Source organism: Carcharhinus amblyrhynchos, chromosome 4 (assembly GCF_965287045.1).
Source record: "Carcharhinus amblyrhynchos chromosome 4, sCarAmb.v2.hapA, whole genome shotgun sequence".
Taxonomy (NCBI): Eukaryota; Metazoa; Chordata; class Chondrichthyes; order Carcharhiniformes; family Carcharhinidae; genus Carcharhinus; species Carcharhinus amblyrhynchos.
Genome location: NC_137327.1, coordinates 204,983 through 231,851, shown reverse-complemented (window position 1 = coordinate 231,851; position 26,869 = coordinate 204,983). Strand labels below are relative to the sequence as shown.

Genomic DNA, 26,869 nt, shown 5'->3' with positions numbered 1-26,869 from the left:
GACTATGACACCCTTCCTCACAATCTACCACACCTCCAATTTTGGTGTCATCAGCAAATTTACTAATCCACCCAACTATACCCTCATCCAGATCATTAATAAAAATTACAAACAACAGTGGCCCCAAAACAGAGCCCTGAGGCACACCACTCGTAACTGTACTCCATGATGAATATTTACCATCCACCACCACCCTCTGTCTCCTATCTGATAGCCAATTCCTGATCCAACTTCCTAGATTACCCACAATCCCATACATCTGCATTTTCTGCAGAAGCCTACCATGGTGAACCTTATCGAACGCCTTACTAAAATCCATGGATGCTGGCCTTTATAGCGAGGGGGACAGAATATAAAAGCAGGGAGGTCTTGCTGCAACTGTACAGGGCACTGGTGAGGCCGCAACTGGAGTACTGTGTGCAGTTTTGGTCCCCGCGTTTGCGAAAGGATATATTGGCCTTGGAGGGAGTGCAGAGAAGGTTCACCAGGCTGATACTGGAGATGAGGGGGTTAGCCTATGAAGAGAGATTGAATAGACAGGGTCTGTACTCGTTAGAGTTTAGAAGGCTGAGGGGGGATCTTATAGAGACATATAAAATAATGAAGGGGCTAGATAGGGTAGAGGTAGAGAGATTCTTCCGCTTAGAAAGGATAGCAGAACTAGAGGGCACAGCCTCAAAATAAGGGGGGGACAGTTTAGATCAGAGTTGAGGAGGAACTTCTTCACTCAAAGGGTGGTGAGTCTCTGGAATTCTCTGCCCGTTGAAGTGGTGGAGGCTGCCTCGCTGAATATGTTTAAGTCATGGGTAGATAGATTTCTGATAGACAAGGGAATTAAGGGTTATGGGGAGAAAGTGGGAAAGTGGAACTGATCCACTTCAGATCAGCCATGATCTTGTTGAATGGCGGGGCAGGCTCGAAGGGCTAGATGGTCTACTCCTGCTCCTATTTCTTATGTTCTTATGGAGTACAATGTTGGTAAATGTGAGATCATCCATTCTGGTAGGAATAACAGCAAAATGGATTATTATTTAGATGGCAAAAAAATTGCAGCATGCTGCTGTGCAGAGGGACCTGGGTGTCCTTGTGCAGGAATCTCAAGGAGTTGGTTTGCAGGTGCAGCAGGTGATTAAGAAGGCAAATGGAATTTTGTCCTTCATTGCTGGAGGGATGGAGTTTAAAAACAGTGAGGTTATGTTGCAGCTGTATAAGGTGCTGGTGAGGCCACACCTGGAGTTACTGTGTACAGTTTTGGTCTCCTTACTCGAGAAAGGATATACTGGCACTGGAGGGGGTGCAGAGGAGATTCACTAGGTTGATTCTAGAGTTGAGAGGGTTGGCTTATGAGGAGAGACTGAGTAGACTGGGCCTATACTCATTGGAATTCAGAAGAATGAGGGGAGATCTTATAGGAACATATAAGATTATGAAGAGAATAGACAAGATAGAAGCAGGGAAGTTGTTTCCATGGGTGGGTGAAACTAGAACGGGGCGGCATAGTCTCAAAATAAGGAGAAGCAGATTTTGGACTGAGTTGAGGAGGAACTTCTTCACACAAAGGATTGTGAATCTGTGGAATTCCCTGTCCAGCTGAGGTTACCTCATTGAATATTTTTAAGACAAGGATTGATAAATTTTTGAACAGTAAAGGAATTAAGGGTTATGGTGAGCGGGCGGGTAAGTGGAGCTGAGTCCACAAAAAGATCAGTTATGATCTTATTGAATGGCGGAGCAGGCTCGAGGGGCCAGATGGCCGACTCCTGCTCCGAGTTCTTATGTTCTAATGCTAATGGATCTCTGCATCTTCGTTATAGTTTACCCTCCCACCCAGCTTTGAGAAAGTGCCATCTGGACTCAAAGCATCAGCTTTTTCTCTCCTTACAGAAGCTGCCAGACCTGCCGAGATGTTCCAGCATTTTCCCTTTTGGTTTCACCCTCCCACTCAACTTGGTATCATCTGCAAACTTTGAGATGTTACATTTTGTTCCCTCATCCAAGTTATTAATATATATTGTGAATAGCTGGGGTCCTAACACTGGTCCCTATGACACCCCATTGGTTACTGCCTGTCAATTTGAAAAGCACCCATTAATTCCTACTCTTTGTTTCCTCTGTGCCAACCAGTTTTCTATCCATCTCAATACACTTCCTTCAGTCCCATGTGCTTCAATCATGCACGATAATCTCTTATACAGGACTTTATCAAACACTTTCTGAAAGTCCAAATATGTCACATCGACTGGCTCCCCCTTGTCAACTGTACTAGTTACATCCTCAAAGAATTCCAACAGGTTTGTCAAGCATGATTTCCCCTTCATAAATCCATGCTGACTCTGTCTGATCCTGCCACTGCTTTAACCACCTTGATAACGGATTTGAGAATTTTCCCCACTACCAATGTTAAGCTTACTGTACTGCGCTGTAATGTTCTTACTGGTCTATAATTCCCTGTTTTCTCTCTACCTCCATTTTTGAATATTGGCGTGACATTCACTACCCTCCGATCTGCAGGGACTGTTCCAGAGTCTATAGAATCCTGGAAGATGACCACCAATATATCCACTATTTCTAGAGCTACTTCCTTAAATACTCTGGGATGTAGATCATCTGGCCCTGGGGATTTATCCACATTCAATCCCAGCAATTTTCCTAGCACCATTTCTTTATTAATATTGATCTCCCTCAGTTCTTCCTTCTCACTAATTCTTGCATTTTGAAAGACAGTGGATAGACAATGGCAGGTATTTAAAGAACAAATAGATAAACTCCAGAAGTTGTTTATTCTTGTTTGGCGCAAGAGTGGTAAGGGAATTGTGGCCAACCATGGATAACAAGGGAAATTAGAGACAGTATCAGATTCAGGAAGAAGCATACAAATTGGCAAGAAAAAGCAATAGGCCTGAGGATTGGTTTTGTTTAAAATTTAGCAAAGAACGACCAAGGATTTGATTAAGAGGAGAATAGAGTATGAAAGCAATATAGTGGGGAACATAAAAACTGACTGTAAAAGTTTCTATAGGTATGTAAAGAGAAAAGGATTTAAAAAATGAATGTAGGCCCCATACAGTCAGAAACAGGAGAATTCATAATGGGGAATAAAGAAATGGTCGAAGAATTAAATTCGTAACTTGCTTCAGTCTTCACAAAGGAAAACATGAAAAATATGCCACAAGTTCTGAGAGAAAAACATTTTATTGAGGAGTTGAAGTAAATCAGCATTAGTAGAAAAAGTCATTTTGGAAAATTGATGGGATTGAAGGTGGATAAATCTCCAGTTTCCGATAATCTTCGTCCTAGAGTACTTAAGGAAGTGGTCTTGGAAATAGTAGATCCATTGGTGATTCTTTACCAAAATTCTTTGGACTCTGGAACAGTTCCTACAAATTAGATGGCAGCTAATGTAAGCCCACCATTCAAAAAGGGAGATAGTGAGAAAACAGGGAACTATAGACCAGTGAGCCTAACGGTCGGTGCTGGGGAAGTTGCTAGAGTCCATTATCAAGGATTTCATAACTCAGCATTTGGAAGGCAGTGGGATAAAGAGACAAAGTCAGCATGGATTTACAAAGGGAAATCATGCTTGACGAATCTGTTGGAAGTATTTGAGGACATAACTAGTAAGTTGACCAAAAAGAACCAGTGGATGTGGTTTATTTAGACTTTCAGGAGGCTTCCGACAATGTCTCACATAACAGACTAGTATGTAAAGGTAAAGCACATGGGACTGCAGGTAATGTCTTGAGATGGATAGAAAACTGGCTAGCAGATAGGAGGCAAAGAGTTTGCATAAATGGGTCTTTTTTTGATTGGCAGTCAGTGACTAGTGGGGTTTCGCAAGGATCTGTGCTAACTGTTCACATTATATGTTAATGATTTGGAAGACGGAGCTGAATGTATTATCTCTAAATTTGTAGATGATACAAAGTTGGATGGGAGGACGAGCAGTGAGGAGAATGCAGAGATACTTCAATGTGATTTGGACAGGATGAGTATGTATGGCAGATGCAATATAATGTGGATAAATATGAGGTTATCCATTTTGGTAGCAATAATACAAAGACAGATTATTAGTTGAATGGGTGTAAACTGAGAGAGTTGGATACTCAGAGAAACCTTGGAATCCTCGTGCATCTGTCGCTGAAAGTAAGTACAGCAGGCAGTAAAGAAGGCAAATGATATGTTGGCCTTCATAGTGAGAGGATTTGAGTATGCGATAGGGATGTTTTGTTGCAATTGTATAGGGCATTGGTGAGGCCACACCTGGAGTATTGTGTGCCGTTTTGGTGTCCTTATCTGAGGAAGGATGTCCTTGCTATAGAGGGAGTGCAGTGAAGGTTTACCAGGCTGATTCCTGGGATGGCAGGTCTGTCATATGAGGAGAGACTAAGTCGGCTAGGATTATATTCACTGATGTTTAGAAGAACAAGAGGGGAGCTCATAGAAACGTATAAAATTCTAACAGGGTTAGACAGGTTAGATTCCGAAAGAATGTTCCCAATGGTGGGGGAGTCCAGAACTAGAGGTCATAGTTTGAGGATAAGAGCTGAACCTTTTAGAACTGAGGTGAGGAGAAATTTCTTCACCCAGAGGGTGGTGAATGTATGGAATTCATGACCACTGAATGTAGCTGAGGCCAAAACATTGTCTGATTTCAAGAAATTAGATACAGCTCTTGGGGCTAAAGGGTTCTTGGGAACTGTGGGTGTCATGATATTGAATTCAATGATCAGGCAATGATCAAGATGAATGGTTGGGCAGGCCCGAAGGGCCAAATGGTGTACTCCTCCTTCTAGTCTCTATGTTTCTATGCAATAATTGACTCCTTGATCAATAATGCAACACCACCTCCTCTTTTACATTGCACTCTCCCCACCTCGCCTGAAGATTCTATATCCCAGAACATTGAGCTACCAATTCTGCCCCTTCCTCAGCCATGTCTCTATGATAACGATAATATCAGACTCCCGTGAGTTAATCAATGTCTGCAGTTCATCTGCCTTACCCGTAAGACATCTTGCATCCAGCCTTGTGGTATTCTCTTGTGCGTTACTATCTCAACCTTTGTTCTTCCTTCCAATACCAACTTGGATTTTCAACCTTAGTTGTGCATCACCCTCTACTGCATCTCCACTCTGTAACCCGCCCTCTGCACTCTGCAGATATGTTATTCTGCCACACCACAACTTGTGGGTGAGATTTTATGACATGTACCATTCATAGACAGCTCTCTAAAGTCTTCACCAGTTACACCAGGGGAATTTCAAAGTAACTTCATTGCAGTGTTAATGTAAGCCTTATTTGTGACAAATAAATAAACTTTACTTCACTTTACTTTTGTATTCACAAACACTGGTCCTTGGTTTGAAAAATGTCCAAACTGCATTACTAACCAGCGAGAATCTTTTGGAGATGTGATTTGCTGAACACGGAGCCACAGGGATTCGAGGGATTGTTCACAATGATGCAAGCAGTGTTATCATCAATCAATGCTTCCATTTGTTTCAGGTCAATTTCCCATGATCTTTCTGGCTGTAATCAGTCAAAAGAAAATCACAATCAATTTCTCACCATCTAATAGCATAAAGCAGATGTGAATAGGCACAGTAACGGGCACAGTATGGCACAATAGGCACAGTATTGAGCACAGTATGGCACAATAGAACCATAGAACATTCCAGCTCAGAAACAGGCCTTTTGGCCCTTCTTGACTGTGCCGAACCATTTTTCTGCCTAGTCCCACTGACCTGCACCTGGACCATATCCCTCCACACCCCTCTCATCTATGAACCTGTGCAAGTTTTTCTTAAATGTTAAAAGTGAGCCCACATTTACCGCTTCATCTGGCAGCTCATTCCACACTCCCACCACTCTCTGTGTGAAGAAACCCCCCCCTTATATTCCCCCTTCACCCTTAACCCACATCCTCTAGTTTTTTTCTCCCCTAGCCTCAGTGGAAAAAGCCTGCTTGCATTCACTCTATCTGTACCCATCATAATCTTATACACCTCTATCAAATCTCCCCTCATTCTTCTACGCTCCAGGGAATAAAGTCCTAACCTATTCAACCTTTCTCTGTAACTCAGTTTCTCAAGTCCCAGCAACATCCTTGTGAACCTTCTCCGCACTCTTTCAACCTTATTAATATCCTTCCTGTAATTAGGTGACCAAAACTGCACACAATACTCTAAATTCGGCCCCACCAATGTCTTATACAACCTCACCATAACATTCCAACTCTTATACTCAATACTTTATTTATAAAGGCCAATGTACCAAAAGCACTCTTTACGACCCTATCTACCTGTGACGCCACTTTTAGGGAGTTATGTCTCTGTACTCCCAGATCCCTCTGTTCTACTGCACTCTTCAGTGTCCTACCATTTACCATGTATGTTCTACCTTGGTTTGTCCTTCCAAAGTGCAATACCTCACACTTGTCTGCAATAAACTCCATCTGCCATTTTTCAGCCCATTTTTCTAGCTGGTCCAAATCCCTCTGCAAGCTTTGAAAACCTTCCTCACTGTCCACTACACCTCCAATCTTTGTATCATCTGCAAATTTGCTGATCCAATTTACCACATTATCATCCAGATCATTGATATAGATGACAAACAACAATGGACCCAGCACCGATCCCTGCGGCACACCACTAGTCACAGGCCTCCACTCAGAGAAGCAATCCTCCACAACCACTCTCTGGCTTCTCCCATTGAGCCAATGTCTAATCCAATTTACTACCTCTCCATGTATACCCAGCAACTGAACCTCCCTAACTAACCTCCCATGCAGGACCTTGTCAAAGGTCTTACTGAAGTCCATGTAGACATGGGCAAACTTACCGGCCTATAATACAGTATTGCTGTACTGCTCTTTGTTCTTTATTCTTTATAATTTCCCGGATTACTTTTTGAGTCTTTTTTAAACAACGGAACAACATGAACTATCCTCCAGCACCTCACCCGTGGATACCGATATTTTAAATATATCTGCCAGGGCTCCTGCAATTTCAACATTAGTCTCATTCAAGATCCGAGGGAATACCCTGTCCGGTCCTGGGGATTTATCTACTCTGATTTGCCTCAAGACAGCAAGCAGCTCCTCCTCTTTAATCTGTATAAGTTCCATGACCTCCCTACTTGTTTGCCTTTTTTCCATAGACTCCGTGCCAGTTTCCTTAGTAAATACGGTTGCAAGAAACCCATTTAATATCTCTCCCACTTCTTTTGGTTCCGTACATAGCTGACCACTCTGATCTTCACGAGGACCAATTTTATTCCTTACTATCCTTTTGCTCTTAATACACCTCATAGAATCCCTACAGCACAGAAAGAGACCATTCAGCCCATCAAGTCTGCACCGAACACAATCCCACCCCGGCCCTACCCCCATATCCCTACACATTTTACCCACTAATCCCTCTAAGCTACGCATCTCAAGACAGTAAGGGGCAATTTTTAGCGTGGCCAATCAAGCTAACCCACGCATCTTTGGGCTGTGGGAGGAAACCGGAGCACCCGGAGGAAACCCATGCAGGCATGAGGAGAATGTGCAAACTCCACACAGACAGTGACCCAAGCTGGGAATCGAACCCCGTCCCTGGAGCTGTGAAGCAGCAGTGCTAACCACTGTGCTACCGTGCTGCCCCTGTAGAATTTCTTAGGATTATCCTTCACCTTGATTGCCAAAGCAACCTCATGTCTTCTTTTAGCCCTCCTGATTTCCTTCTTAAGTAGTTTCTTGCACTTCTTATACTCCTCAAGCATCTTATTTGTTCCCTGTTGCCTATACATGTCATACATCTCTCTCTCTTTATCAGAGTTGCAATATCCCTCGAGAACCATCATTTAATAAAATCATGGTTGATCTAACATTGAATTCCAATTTTCTTCCTTCCCTCTGTAACCCTTATTTCCCTGACTGATTAAAACATATCAATCTCAGGCTTAAAAATGTTCAAGGACTCGACCTCCGCAGCTTCCTGGAGTAAAAAATTCCAAAGATTCACCACTCTTTGAGAGAAAAAAATTATTCCTCAAATCCCTCTCAGATGAACACCTACTATTTTGGCAACTCTGCCCTCTGGTCCTATACTCTCACACATAGAAACATCCTCCTAATATTTACTCTGTTTAACCTCCTAAGAATCTTATGAGTTTCTGTAGGAAGTCCGTAATGTTGCGACAGAAGCTGGGGATTCTTTGTACAATGGGTTTCAGGATTCCCTCGACATAGCCGGAGAGGTTCTCGCTCAAGGTCCCATTGCCCGCTACGATGGGATGGCCGGGTGTGTTTGCCTTGTGTATCTTTGAGAGGCAGTAGACATCTCCAATGCAGGGACTTTGTGGGATGAGAGCACGGAGGGTACTCTGAGGGTCTGGATTAAAAGTCTTGATCAGAGTTTTGAGTTGACGGGTACACTAGATATATCGATGACATTTTCTTCCTTTGGACTCATGGTGAACAATCACTGAAACAACTATATGATGATATCAACAAGTTCCATCCCACCATCAGACTCATTGTGGACTCTTCTCCAGAATCAGTTACATTCTTGGACACACATCTCCATCAATGACGGTCACCTCAGTACCTCATTGTACCGCAAGCCCACAGATAACCTCACAGATAACCACTTCTCCAGCTTCCACCCTAAACACGTTAAAGAAGCCATCCCCTACGGACAAGCCCTCTGTATACATAGGAGGATCGCAACAGGCACCTCCAGACGCTGAAAGAACAGGATATGGTGCTTGACTCATCAATTGACAGTGCAAAACCGCACCAACCACCTCATGAGACAAACACGGGACACGGTGGACAGAGTACCCTTCATCGTCCAGTACTTCCTGGAGCGGAGAAGCTACAACATCTTCTCCAGAGTCTTCAACATGTCATTGATGAAGACGAACATCTCGCCAGAGCCATCCCCACGCCTCCACTTCTTGCCTTCAAACAACTGCACAACCTCAAACAGACCACTGTCCGCAGCAAACTACCCAGCCTTCAGGAGAACAGTGACCACGACACCAGATAACCCTGCCACAGCAACCTCCACAAGACATGCCGGATTATCAACATGGATGACATCATCTCACGTGAGAACATCATCCACCAGCTACACGGTACATACTCTTGCAACTCAGCCAATGTTGTCTACCTGATACGCTGCAGGAAAGGATGTCCCGAGGCATGGTACATTGGGGAGACCATGCAGATGCTACGACAATGGATGAATGAACATCACTCGACAATCACCAGGCAAGACTGTTCCCTTCCTGTTGAGGAACACTTCAACTGTCACAGGCATTCGGCCTCTGACCATCGGGTAAGCGTTCTCCAAGGCGGCCTTCACGACACCCGACAACACAGAGTCGTTGAGCAGAGACTGATGGCCAAGTTCCGCACACATGAGGACGGCCTCAACCGGGATCTTGGGTTCATGTCACACTATCTGTAACCCCCATGACTTGCCTGAACTTGCAACATCTCACTTACTGTCCTATCTGGAGACAATACACATCTCTTTAGCCTGTGCTTAATGCTATCTCCACTCACATTGCCTGCACCTTTAAGACTTGAATAGCAGATTAGCTGTAAAGACTCGCATTCTAATCAGTATTCTGTAAACTGTGTGTGCCTTTGTATGCCCTTCTCTGATCAGAACTCTCCACACACCTGACGAAGGAACAGCGTTCCGAAAGCTTGGGGGTTTACTATCAAATAAATTTGTTGGACTTTAACCTGGTGTTGTGAGACTTCTTACTGTGTTTACCCCAGTCCCCAATGCCGGCATCTCCACAAATTGATAGTAAACTCAGACAGTATGACGAGTTGAGGTAGCAATTGAAATCACAGAGAATGAGAATTGTTTGAGGCAGAGATTGAAGAAGGAAAACAATAAAGCTAGCTCTGTGAGATAAAATTTCTTCTAGGATGTAACATTGAGGGAGAGTGTCACATGTCAACAAGTTGGAATCACTGATGACTCTGCATTGATTGCAGGGTTAGGAAAGACATTGTAAGAAACTGATAGATGAATTATAAAAAGCTGTATCAAGAGGGCAGCAGGAAGGCAAATTGAATGTGTTCATTTATTGCAAGATGAATGGAATATAAAAACAGTGAAGTGAAGCTGCAGCTGGATGGCACATTAATTAGACTTGAACTGGAGTACATGGTACAGTTTTGGTCTCCTTATTTAAGACAGGATATAATTACATTAGAATCAGTCCTGAGAAGGTTTGCTTGACTGATTCCCAGGATGAAAGAACTACCATATAAGGAAATATTCAGCAGGTTGGGCTTACACTAATTGTAGTATTGAATTTATATGAGATTCTGAATGCTTGACAGGTTGGATGCTGGGAGGATATTTACCTCTGAGGAAATCTGGAACTAAGGAACACAGCTTAGAAATTAAGAGGCGAATATTTTTGAGGCGAATATTTTTCTCTGAGGGTCATTAGTCTATGGAAATCTCTTCCCCAGAAAGCAGAGGTGACTGGGTCAACTCAAGACAGACTTAGATTATTGATCAACAAGGAAGTCAAGGGTTATAGGAGGCAGACATGAAAGTGGATTTGAAGCCATAATCAGATCAGCCAAGATCTTATCTAATTGCAGAACAGGCTTTTGGGGCCAAATGGTCCATTTCTGCTTCTAATTCTTGTGTGTTTGACTCTGACACCAGGCAGGCAACATTCTTCTGGACTCACGCTCTCTGCTGCAGAGAATATCATCTATTTCTTTAACTATATTGTTCCCTACTCCAGCTACATTTGTATTTGTTCTCCTACTTGAATGGCCCATAATTGATGAGTAAACTGGAAGGAGGTGTTCTTGGGGAAAAGTACTGAAGGAAGGTGGCGGATTTTCAAGGAATGTTTGTCTGGAGCTCTGCACGACAACGTTCCGATGAGACAGGGAGTTTTTGGTAGATCGCGGGAACCGTGGTGCACGAAGGTTGTGATGAACCTAGTCAGGAAGAAAAGAAAGGTGTACAGAAGGTTCAGAGAGCTAGGAGAGGTTAAGGATCTAGAGGAGTATACGGGTTGTAGAAAGGAGCTTAAAAAGGAAATTAGGAGAGCCAGAAGGGGACGTGAGAAGGCCTTGGCGGGTAAGATTAAGGAGAATCCCAAGGCGTTCTACAAATATGTGAAGAGTAAAAGGATGAGAAGTGAAGGGGGAAAGGTCTGTGTGGAACCGGAAGAAATGGCAGAGGTGCTTAATGAGTACTTTGCCTCGATATTCACGGTGTAAAGTGATCTGGGAGGTTGTACTACAGATTTGAGGCAGACTGAAAAGATTGAGTATGTGGATGTTAAGAAAGAGGATGTGTTGGAACTTTTAAATTCTATCAAGATAGATAAGTCGTCGGGACCGGATGGGATGTACCCCAGGTTACTGTGGGAGGTGAGGGAAGTGATTGCAGAGCCCCTGGCGATGATCTTTGCATCGTCGATGGAGACGGGAGAGGTTCCGGAGGATTGGAGGATTGCGGATGTGGTTCCTATTTTCAAGAAGGGGAATAGGGATAGCCCGGGAAATTACCGACCGGTGAGTCTGACCTCAGTGGTTGGTAAGTTGATGGAGAGGATTCTGTGGGACAGGATTTATGAACATTTAGAGAAGTTTAGTATGATCAGAAATAGTCAGCATGGCTTTGTCACAGGCAGGTCGTGCCTTATGAGCCTAGTTGAGTTCTTTGAAAATGTGACTGAACACATTGACAAAGGAAGAGCGGTGGATGTGGTTTACATGGACTTCAGCAAAGCGTTTGATAAGGTCCCCCATGCAAGACTTCTTGAGAAGGCGAGAGGGCATGGGATCCAAGGGGCTGTTGCCTTCTGGATCCAGAACTGGCTTGCCTGCAGAAGGCAGAGTGTGGTTGTGGATGGGTCTCTTTCTGCATGGAGGTCGGTCACCAGTGGAGTGCCCCAGGGATCTGTCCTGGGACCCTTGCTGTTTGTCATTTTCACAAATGACCTGGATGAGGAAGTGGAAGGATGGGTTAGTAAGTTTGCTGACGACACGAAGGTTGGTGGTGTTGTGGATAGTCTGGAGGGACGTCAGAAGTTGCAGCGAGACATAGATAGGATGCAAGACTGGGTGGAGAAGTGGCAGATGGACTTCAACGCGGGTAAATGTGTAGTGGTCCATTTTGGCAAGTCCAATGGGATGAAGGAGTACAATATCAAGGGTAGGAGTCTTAGCAGTGTTGAAGAGCAGAGGGACCTTGGGGTCCGGGTCCATAGGACTCTTACATCGGCCTCGCAGGTGGAGGATGTGGTCAAGAAGGTGTATGGTGTACTGGCCTTCATTAAGTTCATTAAGTTTAGGAGTCGGGAGGTAATGCTGCAACTTTTTAAGACCCTTGTCAGACCCCAGTTGGAGTACTGTGCGCAGTTCTGGTCGCCTCACTACAAGAAGGATGTGGAAGCTATTGAGAGGGTGCAGAGGAGATTTACAAGGATGTTGCCTGGATTGGGAGGCATGCCTTATGAAGATAGGTTGAGGGAGCTGGGTCTCTTCTCCCTGGAGAGACGAAGGTTGAGAGGTGACCTGATAGAGGTTTATAAAATGTTGAGAGGTATAGATAGGGTGGATTCTCGGAGGCTATTTCCCTGGGCTGAAATGGTCGCTATGAGAGGACACAGATTTAAGGTGCTGGGGAGTAGGTACAGAGGAGATGTCAGGGGTAAGTTTTTCACTCAGAGGGTGGTGAGTGAGTGGAATCGGCTGCTGTCGGGGATGGTGGAGGTGAACTCGCTGGGGTCTTTTAAGAGACTTCTGGATGAGTATATGGGATTTAATGGGATTGAGAGTTATAGATAGGCCTGGTCGGTATGGATATGATCGGCGCAACTTGTGGGCCAAAGGGCCTGTTTGTGCTGTAGTGTTCTATGTTTTATGTTCTATGTTAATGCAATTGGGATTAGTTTAGAGGTTTTTCAAAAAATTAAAAGCGGCATGGACAAGTTGGGCCGAAGGGCCTGTTTCCATGTTGTAAACCTCTATGACTCTAATGCTGTGGTCATTTTGCACATCTTCCCTGCCTTCCCAGTTCTCGTGCACACAAACTTCAAAATTGCAAATCCGTTGGACAATTGCACGGGCTTAGGCTTCTCTACTGCTGCTTTCTTCATCTCTGTACTGCCTCACTTACAGTAGCATCCCCCCCCATCCCTGACCACAGAACAAATCTAACCTGAAGGATGCCTCTATGAAGCAAGTGTCCAGATAGCCTTCTTCCTTTCTGATGCATTGCAGTATCCAAAGGTGCAATTCCAGCTTATCAACTGAGATGTTCCTCAAGCTGCAGACTCTTATTGCAAGTGTGGTTACTGTGGATTATAATAGTGTGCACCAGCTCCCACATGCTAAAGTGGCAACACATCACCTGCCTTGCATCTTTATAGTGTTTAATTTAGCTGGTTATGTTTCAAGTTTAGAAGTATCACTCGATGCTTATTTGTAGTTATATTAAGTTATTTAACTAGTTAAGGTATAACGTTTATGTAATATTATATTTCCTCAGTACCAATTTAAACTATTATTCCAGTAAATTAATGGCCCTAACCTGCTGTGCCAGTTCTGTTATTAATTCATTTCCTGTTATGGTTACCCAACTGAATTTTAAGTTTCTCAGCTTAGAGTTTAAAGAGATATTTTAGTAATCTCTCCTGCATTACTTCTTGTAATTATTCTAAACGTTGCATTTGGTTAAACCAAATCTCAACAATGGTCAATTTTGCAGAACCGTTGGGAATTCTCTTCCATTGTATAAAACAGAGAGACATCAGCCCAACAGTCAATGCTATTCAGATTCATTCAATCCACAACTCATACTTTGTTTACACCATAGTTACCTACCAGTAAGTTGTAGTTTTTGATCTCAATGCCCAGAGACACTGCCAATGTTTTATACAGAGAGAAGCCAGGCCTGGGAATCAGGATGTTTTGACCTGGATTTGCCAAGACGGAGATGGCCAGTTCAATCGCCTGACTGCAGCCACTTGTCAAAATTACATCCTAAGAAGGAAAAGGCATTTGGTGTAAATCAAATTAATTGCATCTTATCTGTTTATAATGACAGATCAGAAATATATGAGGTGTTTTAGTTGCAACAATATTTACATTCAAAACAGCATCAGACATACCCCTCACCTCCTCTCAATGTACAAGCATAGAAATTAGGAGCAGGAGTAACCCACTCAGCCCTTCGAATCTGCTCCACTTTTCAATAAGAGCATTGGCTAATCTGATTCCTGCCTACACCCAATAAACTTTTCAGCCCCTTGTTAATCGAGAATCTATCTAGCTCTACCTTAAAAATGTTCAAAAACTCTGCTTCCACTGCCTTTTAACAAAGAGAGTTCGAAAGACTCACAACACTCACAAAGAAAATATTTCTCCTCATTTCCACCTTAAATGACTGATCCCTTATTTTGAACAGTGACCCGAGTTCTAAATTCTCTGACAAGGGGAAATATTCTCTCCACATCCACCATGTCAATACTCTCTCAGGATCTTAAAGCTTTTGACAAAGTCACCTCTTGGTCTTCTAAACACTAATAGATATAAACCTAACCTTTCCAACCTTTCCTTATAAGATAACCTGTCTATTCCTGATATCAATCCATTAAACCTTCTCTGAACTGCTTTAATGCATTTACATCTTTCCTTAAACAAAGAGTTCAATACTTTACAGAATACTCCAAATATATCTCAACAAAATCCTGTACAAATGAAACATAATCTCCCAACTTTTGCAATTAATTCTTCTCATTGTAAATGATAAAATCCTGCTGTACCCATACTAGCTGTTATGTATTTGTATTTATTCCTCTTGGCTCACTGGAACAATGCTGTATTAATGTGTGCACTGAAAATGATGTAAAGACTTAGCACAGAAAGCAGAGAGAGAGGCAGAAGCCATGGAAGAGATTGCACACCATTAATAAAACTGATGTCCATCCTGCCTATCATGTCTTCAATTCACAACAAAAACTGGTGATGAGGACAACAGATGTGAGCTTGTCAGCCATCCGGAAAGAAGAAATTAACTGAGGAAAAGTTAGAATGAAAGGAAAACTTTCACATGTGCTTTGGAGACTAATAGGCCAGGTGGACATGAATAAATGATACTCTACTAATAGATTATAGAGTTGGCTGTGATAAATAATAGGCTGAGACTTGATGAGATATATTGTGTGCAAGAAAATTGAAGTAGATGCTGGAAGCGTGGTTGCAAAGTGTCCAGCGAGTATGAGGGAAGTTAAATTTAATATTGACCTTTATTTTACAAAGAATGGAACACAAACATAGGAAAGTCTTGCTCATTGTTCGACCAGAGCAAGCAGAGAGGAGTGATTTGTGGTGGGAGTGTGAAGGGTAAGCAATTGACTTTTTTTCTTAGCTTTTCGCGGAGTTTCTTTTTTCCAAGTGTTTTAGCGGTAAAGCAGAAGTAGGCCGAGGGGTGACCTGAGAAGGGTTTGTTAGCGTGCAAGGTTTAAAAGGCAGGCATCACTATACAGCGGGCAGCGTCGGTAGTGGGCAGTGGAGTGAGCAGCTAGCAGAGTGAGAGCTAAAAGGCTTTGGTTCAACGGGCTTAGGCGAAAAGGGCGAGGCACGGTATGTTTAGTTCTTAGTTTAGAAAAACTCAAAAACTAAGTAAATAAAATAAGGATGGAGAGTCATTTGATGGACTGTTCCAGAACGATGTGGGAGCTGGTGGACCCCAATGTGATCCCCAGTGAGCATGTCAGCAGTACGTGTTGGTTACTTGAGGAACTCCGGCTCAGGGTTGAGGAGCTGGATTCTGAGCTTCGGACACTGTGACACATCAGGGAAGGGGAGAGTTACTGGATGCTGTGTTTCAGGAGACAGTCACACCCCTTAGACTAACTAACTTGAATTCAGCCAATGGTCAGGGGCAAGAGGGTGTGGCTGGGAGTGAGGCAGGTAGAGGGATCCAGGAGGCAGAGTCCAGGAGCCTCGGCCCCTGAGCCTAATCAACAGGTTTGAGATTCTTGCTCCCAGTGTGGACGGGAATGGGGACTGCAGGAAGAATGAGCAAACTGACCACAGCACCGTGGTGCAGGGAGCTGTTCAAGTGGGGGGAGAAAAAAGAAATGTATTGGTAATTGGGGATAGTGTAGTTAGGGGCATTGACACTTCTCTGTGACCAGGATCAAGAATCCCGAAGGTTGTGTTGCCTGCCTGGTGCTCAGGTCCAGGATATCTCATGGTGGGTTCCAGAGGAACTTGGAGTGGGAGGGTAAGAATCCAGTTGTCATGGTCCACGTAGGTGCCAATGACATAGGTAGAACAGGAACAAAGGTTCTGCTAAGGGAATATGAAAAGCTAGGAGCTGAATTAAAATGTAGAACCAAAAAGGTAATAATCTCTGGATTACTGCCTGAGCCATGAGTGAATTGGCACAGGGTCAATAAGATTAAGGGGGTAAATGCGTGGCTCAAAGATTGGTGTGGGAGGAATGGGTTTGAATTCATGGGACATTGACACCAGTACTGGGGCAGATGGGACCTGTTCAGATGGGATGGTCTTCGTCTGAATCATGCTGGGACCAGAGTCCTGGCGAATCATATAACTAGGGCTGTAGATAGGGCTTTAAACTACATAGTTGGGGGGAGAGTTCAGTTGTATGGAGAATTACAAAATCAAAGGTAAAGGAGAGGGTACGAGTGCAGGTTAATGATGTGGACTTTCAACTAGTTACAGGAGCCGAGGGCTCAGGAGAGGTTTTCAGACCACGTAATAGGACAGAGAGTATAGAAGGTGGCAGGAATCTAACCTCAACCAGAGTAAAAAAGGTGACAAGCACGAGAAGGGAGGTGGTCAACGCAGTGCAGGGAGATGGTCTGGGGAAGAATAACCAGTCTGTGACAGGAAGGGACAGAGTGTGCAATCAAAAGAATGCACTAACAAATCGGGTCCAGGTAAGAAAGGCTAACATAAAGACACTTTACCTGAACACAGAAAGCATTCGAAACAAAGAGAATGAGTTGATGGCACAAATCAGTACAAATGGGTATGATCTAATGGCCATTACAGAAACGTGGTTGCAGGGTGACCGGGACTGGGAACTAAATATCCAGGGGTATCAGACAATTCGGAAGGATAGACGGGAAGGAAAAGAAGGCAGGGTAGCTCTGTTAATTAAGGATAACATCAGGGCAGTAATGAGAGACGATATAGGCTGTAAGGAGCAAAATGTGGAATCAACGTGGGTGGAGATAAGGAATAATAAGGGGAGAAAGTCGCTGGTGGGTGTGGTCTATAGGCCCCCAAATAATAACTTTGAGGTGGGGTGGGCTAGAAAGAAACAAATAACAGATGTTTGTAAAAACGGAACAGCAATAATCATGGGGGATTTTAACCTCCATATTGATTGGTCAACTCAAGTCGGACGCTGTGGACTTGAGGAAGAGTTCTTCGAATGCTGTCAGGATAATTTCCTCGAATAGTATGTTACAGAACCTACGAGGGTGCAAGTTATCTTGGATCTGGCCCTGTGTAATGAGACAGTTAAAATTAATGATCTCCTTGAGAGGGATCCACTTGGGACGAGTGATCACAATATGGTTGAATTTCTAATACAGATGGAGGGTGAGAAAGTAGGGTCCCAAACCAGGGTCCTCTGCTTGACCAAGGGGGAGTATCATAGGATGAGAGCAGAATTGGCTAATGTAGACTGGGAGCACAGACTAGTTGGTAGGACAGCTGAGGAACAGTGGAGGATTTTTAAGGAGATTTTTCTCAGTACTCAGCAAAAATATATTTCGGTGATAAAGAAGGAATGTAAGAAAAGGAATAACCAGCCGTGGATAACTAAGAAAATAAAGGAATCAAATTAAAAACCAATACGTACAGAGTGGCCAAAATTAGTGGGGAATTAGAAGATTGGGAAAGCTTTAAAAAACAACAAAGAATGACTAAGAAAGTGATAAAGAAAGGAAAGATAGATTATGAAACTAAGCTAGCTCAAAATATAAAAACTGATAGTAAAAGCTTTTGCAAATATATAAAACGGAAAAGAGTGGCTAAAGTAAATGTTGGTTCCTTAGAAGATGAGAAGGGAGATTTAATAATGGGAAACGAGGAAATGGCTGAGGCCTTTGACAAGTTTTTTGTGTCGGTCTTCACAGTGGAGACACAAATAGCTTACCGAAAATTGACAGTCATGGGACTGTAGGGGGTGAGGACCTTCAAACGATCACTATTACTAAAGAGGTAGTGCTTGGTAGGCTAATGGGACTAAAGGTAGACAAGTCCCTGGGCCTAGATGGAATGTATCCCAGGGTACTAAAAGAAACGGCAGAAGGAATAGCAGATGCGTTAGTTGTATTTTATCAAAATTCGCTGGACTCTAGGGAGGTGCCAGCTGATTGGAAAACAGCTAATGTAACGCCACTGTTTAGAAAAGGAGGTAGACAGAAGGCAGGTAACTACAGGCCAGTTAGCTTAACACCCATAGTTGGGAAAATGCTGGAATCCATCATTAAGGAAGAAATAGAAGGACACCTAGAAAAGAATGGTTCAATCAAGCAGACGCAGCACGGATTCATGAAGGGAAAGTCATGTTTGACGAATTTACTGGAATTTTATGAAGATATAACGAGTGCGGTTGACAGAGGGGAACTGGTGTATTTAGATTTCCAGAAGGCATTCGATTAGGTGCCTCACAAAAGGTTGCTGCATAAGATAAAGGTACATGGAGTTAGTGTGGATTGAGGATTGGCTATCTAACAGGAAGCAGAGAGTTGAAATAAGTGGGTGCTTTTCTCGTTGGCAATCAGTGACTAGTGGCGTGCCGCAGGGATCGGTGCTGGGGCCTCAACTGTTTACCATATACGTAGACGATTTGGAGGAGGGGACTGAGTGTAGGGTAACAAAGTTTGCAGATGACACAAAGCTGAGTGGGCAAGCAAATTGTGGAGGACACATAAAGTCTGCAGAGAGATTTGGATAGGCTGAGTGAGTGGGCAAGGATCTGGCAGATGGAGTATAACGTTGGCAAGTGTGAGGTTATCCACTTTGGAAGAAATAATAGTAAAATGGAATATTATTTAAACGGTGAAAAATTACAGCATGCTACTGTGCAGAGGGACCTGGGGGTCCTTGTGCACAAATCGCAAAAACCCAGTCTGCAGGTGCAGCAGGTGATCAAGAAGGCAAATGGAATGTTGGCTTTTATAGCGAGGGGGATAGAATATAAAAGCAGGGAGGTCTTGCTGCAACTGTACAGGGCACTGGTGAGGCTGCAACTAGAGTACTGTGTGCATTTTTGGTCCCCTTATTTGCGAAAGGATATATTGGCCTTGGAGGGAGTGCAGAGAAGGTTCACCAGGTTGATTCTGGAGATGAGGGGGTTAGCTTATGAGGAGAGATTGAATAGACTGGGTCTGTGCTCATTGGAGTTTAGAAGGTTAAGGGGAGATCTTATAGAGACATATAAGATAATTAAGGGGCTAGACAGGGTAGAAGCAGTGAGGTTATTTCCACTTAGAATGTAAACAAGAACTAGAGGGCATAGCCTCAAAATTTGGGGGAGTCAATTTAGAACAGAGTTGAGGAGGAACTTCTTCTCCCAGAGGGTAATGAATCTTTGGAATTCTCTCTTCACAGATTTGAATGCGGACTACAGGGTCAACAGCAGGGTTCTGAGGAGTGTGGAGAAACAGAGAGATCTTGGGGTTCAAATCCACAGATCTCTGAAGGTTGCCACTCAAGTGGATACAGCTGTGAAGAAGGCCTATAGTGTGTTAGAGTTTATTAACAGATGGTTTGAGTTTAAGAGCCGTGGGGTTATGCTGCAACTGTACAGGACCTTGGTGAGACCGCATTTGGAATATTGTGTTCAGTTCTGGTCACCTCACTATAAGAAGGATGTGGAAGCATTGGAGAGAGTGCAGAGGAGATTTACCAGGATGCTGTCTGGTTTGGAGGGTAGGTCTTATGAGGAAAGGTTGAGGGAGCTGGGGCTTTTCTAGAACATAGCACATAGAAAAACTGCAGCACAAATAGGCCCTTCAGCCCCAAGTTGCACTGATGATATCCATACCTACTTGGCTTACCTATTATCCTCAATTCTATTAAGTCCCATGTACTCATCCAGAAGTCTTTTGAAAGACCCTATCGAATTTGCCTCTACCACCACCAACGGCAGCCGATTCCACTCATCCACCACCCTCTGAGTGAAAAATTTCCCCCGACATCTCCTCTGTGCCTAACTCCCCATCACCTTAAACCTGTGTCCTCTCACAGCGACCATTTCAGCCCTGGGAAAAAGCCTCTGAGAATCCACCCTATCTATACCTCTCAACATCTTATACACTTCTATTAGGTCGTCTCTCATCCTTCATCTCTCTAAGGAGAAAAGACCTAGCTCCCTCAACCTATCCTCATAAGGCATGCCACCCAATCCAGGCAACATCCTTGTAAATCTCCTCTGCACCCTCTCAATAACTTCCACATCCTCTCTGTAATGAGGCGACCAGAACTGCACACAGTACCCCAAGTGGGGTCTGACTAGGGTCTTATAAAACTGCAGCATTATCTCCCGACTCCTAAACTCAGTCCCTCGATTAATGAAGGCCAGTACACCATATGCCTTCTTAACCACATCCTCTACCTGCGAGGCCAATTTAGGAGTCCTATGGATCCGGACCCAAGGTCCTTCTGATCCTCTACCCTGCTAAGAGTCTTATTCTTGATATTAAACTCCTTCATCCCGTTGGTCCTGCCAAAATGGACCACTACACATTTATCTGGGTTGAACTCCATCTGCCACTTCTCTGCCCAGTCTTGCATCCTATCTATGTCACGCTGCAACTTCTGACATCCCTCCAGACTATCCCCAACACCACCAACCTTCGTGTTGTCAGCTTCACTCCACTTCCTCATCCAGGTCATTTATGAAAATGACAAACAGCAAGGGTCCCAGAACAGATCCCTGGGGCACCCTGCTGGTGACTGACCTCCATGCAGAAAAAGACCCATCTACAACCAGTCTCTGCCTTCTGTGGGCAAAGTAAAAAGTCTGACAACACCAGGTTTTAGTCCAACCTATTTATTTGATAATATCCTCGCAAGCTTTCGAGGGGTTACCCACCTGACGAAGAGGGTAACCCCTCGAAAGCTTGCGAGGATATTATCAAATAAATAGGTTGGACTAAAACCTGGTGTTGTCAGACTTTTTACTGTGTTTACGCCAGTCCAACGCCGGCATACCCACATCATGACTTCTGTGGGCAAGCCAGTTCTGGATCCAGAAGGCTAAAGCCCCTTGGATCCCATGCCCTCTCACTTTCTCAAGAAGTCTTGCATGGGGGACCTTATCAAATGCCTTGCTGAAGTCCATATAAATCACATCCACCGCTCTTCCTTCGTCAATGTGTTTAGTCACATTTTCAAAGAACTCAACTAGGCTCGTAAGACACGATCTGCCTGTGACAAAGCAGTGCTGACTCCTATTGAGCATACTAAACTTCTCTAAATGTTCATAAATCCTGTCCCTCAGAATCTTCTCCATCAACTTACCAACCACTGAGGTTAGACTCACCGGTCGGTAATTTCCCGGGCTATCCCTATTCCCTTTCTTGAATATAGGAACCACATTCGCAATCCTCCAATCCTCCGGAACCTCTCCTGTCTCCATCGATGATGCAAAGATCATCACCAGAGCTTCTGCAAACTATTCCCTGGCCTCCCATAGTAACCTGGAGTACAACCCATCCGGTCCAGGCGATTTATCCATCTTGATGTCAGGACGGATGTCAGGGGTAGGTTCTTTACCCAGAGGGTGGTGAGGGATTGGAATGCCCTGCCTGCTGCAGTTGTAAATGCGCCTAGTTTGGGGGCGTTTAAGAGATCCGTGGATAGGTTTATGGATGAAAAGGGATTGGTTTAGGTTAGTGGGTCATTGTTTTTTAACTGGTCGGCGCAACATCGTGGGCCGAAGGGCCTGTTCTGCGCTGTAATGTTCTATGTTCTATGATGCTATTCAAAACTTTCAACTCATCCTCTTTCTTTTTTCTCTTTATAGCAGAGGAGGATGAGAAGCGACTTCAAAGAGGTTTATAAGATGATGAGGTGAATAGATAGAGTTGAATTTCAGAGACTATTTCCTCGGCTGGATGTAGCTGTTACTGGGGGCATAACTATAAGGTTCATGGGAGATATAGGAGAGATGTCCGAGGTAGGTTCTTTACTCAGAGAGTGGGGAGCATATTAGAATGATAGGGAGTGGGATAGCTTGTTCCTGGTTTCAGACAAAGCTTGGCACAACATTGAGGGCCGAAGGGCCTATACTGTGTTATACTGTTCGATGTTCTATGTTCTATATAAACTGTAATAGCTTAAGGTCCTAGCACTGATCCTTTATAGCGCACCACTTGTCACATCCTGCCATTTATGCCAAATCTCTGTTTTCTGTTAGCTAGCCAATTTTCTATTCATGCCAACATTTTACCTCCTACAGCATGAACTTTTATTTTCCACAATAACCTTTGGTGTGGCACCTGATCAAATGCCTTCCAGAAATCTAAGTACATTATATCAACCAGTTCCCCTTTATCCACAGCACATGTGACTCCTTCAAAGATAAATTGGTTAAACAGAATTTCCTTTTCACCAAAATTGCTTTGAATTTTTTCCAAGTGCCCTGCTATGACGTCTTTAATAATGTCTTCCCACATTTTCATTCACAGATGTTTAGCTACATGTCACATCCTTGACAGCTTTCTCCTCCAGACACTACCTCTTTCCCCCACATTTTCCTTTCTCCAAAACCTCTTTCCTTCTCCTGCTTCTCTCCCAAGCCCCTTTCCCCACCATTGAATGCAACGTTGCTGAATCATTACCTTTGCTTCAAGAGGTGACTCGGGGCAGCTGTAAAAATTAGCCACTGCATCTCTGCTGCTCTGATAACCTGCAGGAAACAGAAATGAGTGAGGAGTGAACGAGCATTCCAATTTTACTTCAGCCATTTTACACAAGCTAATTCATCATACCTCTACCTAACAAACAATTTAAGACTTTTGAGAAGCCACAAAACCCTGGAACCCTAACCTAGAGAAACTGAGCATTCAGAAATTCTAGAGGTGGACACAATGTACACAAATGTTCTGAAGTGATCAGGAAGAAACTAATAAAACAAAGAATCAGCTCCTGGATCTGGCACTGACATCATAGACAAATTGAGACAAAGCAGCATTTAACAGTAGTTCTGTCTACTTCCTGTTCATACTATTTCATAAATGATTTTCATATAACATTTACTGATCATATTGAGCCATATAATTCAATAATAAATATAAAACATTAAACAACTTTTAAAGAGTTCTCATTCAATGATGCAGATAGGCAGGAAAACAATTTTAATTTAGGCAAATGTGCAGTAATGCTGATTGGTACAGAAATCAAAAACATTGCTTAAAGAGAAACACATGGAAAATTAAAGGCAAAGTTCTAGGTGCAGGATCAACCATTCATAAAGGCATTCTGTAAACTTAAGACTCAATGGGCAGAATTTTACCAGCCCAGTGGTGGTTTGTTTATTCATTCAGGAGATGTGGGCATCACTGGCTAGGCCAGCATTTAATGCCCATCCCTAATTGCCCTTAAGCTGAGTGGCTTGCCAGGCTAATACAGTGGGCAGGTAAGAGTCAACCATAATGTTTTGGGTTTGGAGTCATATGTAGGCCAGACAGGTAAGAATGACAGAATGATAGAAGTCTACAAGATTATGAGAGGCGTGAACAGAGTGGATAGTCAGAAGCTTTTTCCCAGGGTGGAAGAGTCAGTTACTGGGGGACATAGCTTTACTATGCGAGGGGCAAGTTTAAAGGAGATGTACGAGGCAGATTATTTACACAAAGAGTGGTGGGTGCCTGGAACCTGCTGCCGGGGGAGGTAGTGGAAGCGGATACAATAGTGAGTTTTAAGGGGTGTCTTGACAAATACATGAATAGGATGGGAATAGAGGGATATGGTCCCCGGAAGAGTAGGGAGTTTTATTCAGTATGGCAGCATGGTTGATGCAGGCTTGGAGGGCCGAAGGGCCTGTTCCTGTGGCTGTAATTTTCTTTGTTCTTTGACAGATTTCCTTCCCAAAAGGGGGTTAGTGAACCAGAGACCTTTTATAACAATTAACAAGGAACAAAGAACAGTACAGCACAGGAAATAAGCTCTTCGGCCCACAGTGTGCTGCCAAAGGTTTAAGATTTTGTACCTGAATGCTCAGAACATTCAAAATAAAATGGATGCACAGATAAATGTAAAGGGGTATGATCTAGTTGGCATTATGGAAACGTGGCTCCAAGGTGACCAAGGATGGCAATTAAGCATTGAGGGCTATTCAGTGTTTACAGACAGAAAGGAAAAGGTGGTGGAGTTGTATTGTTGTTTAAAGATTGTATTTTTATGATATTGAAGAAAGATATTAGCATAGATGAAGTGGAATCTATATGGATTGAGTTAAAAAACAAGGAGCAAAAAATATTAACGGGGGCAGTACACAGACCACCAACTGTGGTGGTAATGTTGGGAAAAGCATTAGACAGAAAATCAGAGATGCATGTGTTAAAGGAACATCTGTGATTATGGGCGACTTTAATCCCCATATAGATGAGAGAATCAAATTAGTCACAGTACAGTAGAGCAGGAATTTCTGGAGTGTATAGGGCATGGTTTTCTGGAGCAATACATTGAGGAACCAACAAGGAAGCAGGCCATCTTGGACTGGGTATTGTGCAATGAGAAAGGATTAGTTGTCAATCTAGTTGTGAGAGAACCCTTGGGGATGAGTGACCATAACATGATAGAATTCCTTGTCGAGATAATGGTGTAGTTGATTCTGAGACCACGGCCGTGAATCTCAGTAAAGAGAACTATGATGGTATGGGGCATGAATTGGCCATGATGGACTGGGAAAGATTACTGAAAGGAAAGACAGTGGACAGACAATGGCAGGCATTTAAAGAACGAATAGGTGAACTCCAGAAGTTGTTTATTCCTGTTTGGCGCAAGAGTGGTAAGGAATTGTGGCTGAACCATGACTTACAAGGGAAATTAGAGATAGTATCAGATTCAAAGAAGAAGCATATAAATTGGCAAGAAAAAGCCTGAGGATTGGGAGCAGTTTAAAATTTAGCAAAGGAGGACCAAGAGATTGATTGAGAATGGGAAAATAGAGTATGAAAGTAAGCCAGTTGGGAACATAAAAAACTGATTGTAAAAGTTTCTATAGGTATGTAAAGAGAGAAAGATTGACAAACAAATGTAGCCCCTTACAGTCAGAAATGGGAGAATTCCTTGTTACTAGAGAGGTGGTGCTCGACAGACTGGAGGGGCTGATTGTGGACAAGTCCCCAGGACCGGATGGAATGCATCCGAGGGTTCTGAAAGAAATGGCGGAGGTGATAGTGGATGCCTTGGTGGTTATTTTCCAGACGTCGCTGGATTCCGGGGAAGTGCCGGAAGATTGGAAAGCGGCTAATGTTACGCTGTTGTTTAAGAAGGGTGCCAGGCAAAAGGCGGGGAATTATAGGCCGGTTAGTTTAACGTCTGTTGTAGGTAAAATGTTAGAATCCGTCATCAAGGAGGAAATAGCGAGGCATCTTGAGAGGAATTGCTTGATAGAGCAGACGCAGCACGGTTTAGTTAAGGGGAAATCGTGTCTGACAAATTTACTTGAGTTCTATGAGGATGTGTCTAGGGTGGTGGATAGAGGAGAGCCGGTGGATGTGGTCTTTCTTGATTTTCAGAAGGCGTTTGACAAGGTACCTCACAAGAGGTTATTGCAGAAGGTCAGGGGACATGGAGTTGGGGGTAGGGTGTTAGCGTGGATAGAGGATTGGTTGTCAAATAGGAGGCAGAGAGTGGGGGTCAATGGGTGCTATTCGGATTGGCGGTTGGTGACTAGTGGAGTGCCTCAGGGGTCGGTGCTGGGGCCTCAGCTATTTACCATTTATATAGATGATCTGGAGGAGGGAACCGAGTCTATGGTGTCGAAATTTGCTGATGACACCAAGATTGGGGGAACGGCAAATTGTGCGGAGGATGTGGAGAGTCTGCAGAAGGATCTAGATAGGCTGGGCGAATGGGCCAGGAAATGGCAAATGGAATTTAATGTTGGCAAGTGCGAGGTGGTCCACTTTGGTAGGAAGAATGGTAGGAAGGATTAGTACTTACGTGGTGAAAAACTGCAGCAGGCGACGGTGCAGAGGGACCTCGGGGTCCTTGTGCATGAGTTGCAAAAACCCAGCTTGCAGGTGCAGCAGGTGGTCAGGAAGGCTAATGGGATGCTGGCCTTCATAGCGAGGGGGATTGAATATAAAAGTAGGGAGGTCTTGCTGCAGCTGTATAGGGCATTGGTGAGGCTGCAGCTGGAGTACTGTGTGCAGTTTTGGGCGCCGCACTTACGCAAGGATATTTTGGCCTTGGAGGGAGTGCAGAGGAGGTTTACTAGGCTGATGCCGGAGTTGAGGGGGTTGAGCTATAAGGAGAGGCTGAATAAACTGGGCTTGTACTCGTTAGAGTTTAGAAGAATGAGGGGAGATCTCATTGAGACGTATAAGATGATGAATGGGATGGATAGGTTAGAGGTGGAGAGACTCTTCCCGCTCAGAAAGGACAGTAGGACTAGGGGGCACAGCCTCAAGATAAAGGGGGTGCGGTTTAGAACGGAGTTGAGGAAGAACTTCTTCACTCAAAGGGTGGTGAATCTCTGGAATTCTCTGCCTGTTGAAGTGGTAGAGGCTGCCTCGCTAAATATTTTTAAGAAGAGGGTTGATGGGTTTTTGATAAGAGAGGGGATTAAGGGTTATGGGGAGAGGGCGGGAA

General features: G+C 43.8%; 1 protein-coding gene across 1 annotated transcript in view; it reads right to left on the bottom strand.

The window, feature by feature from the left end:
* Positions 1-26,869, bottom strand: part of tat (tyrosine aminotransferase) — a 108,755-nt gene that overhangs the window by 52,674 nt on the left and 29,212 nt on the right. The window contains exons 3-5 of the mRNA XM_080188046.1: positions 22,888-22,955; positions 13,874-14,032; positions 5,391-5,529 (exon numbers count right to left, since the gene is read on the bottom strand). Of these exons, the coding sequence (XP_080044172.1) occupies positions 5,391-5,529; positions 13,874-14,032; positions 22,888-22,955 (366 nt within the window). The remainder of the gene's footprint in view (positions 1-5,390; positions 5,530-13,873; positions 14,033-22,887; positions 22,956-26,869) is intronic.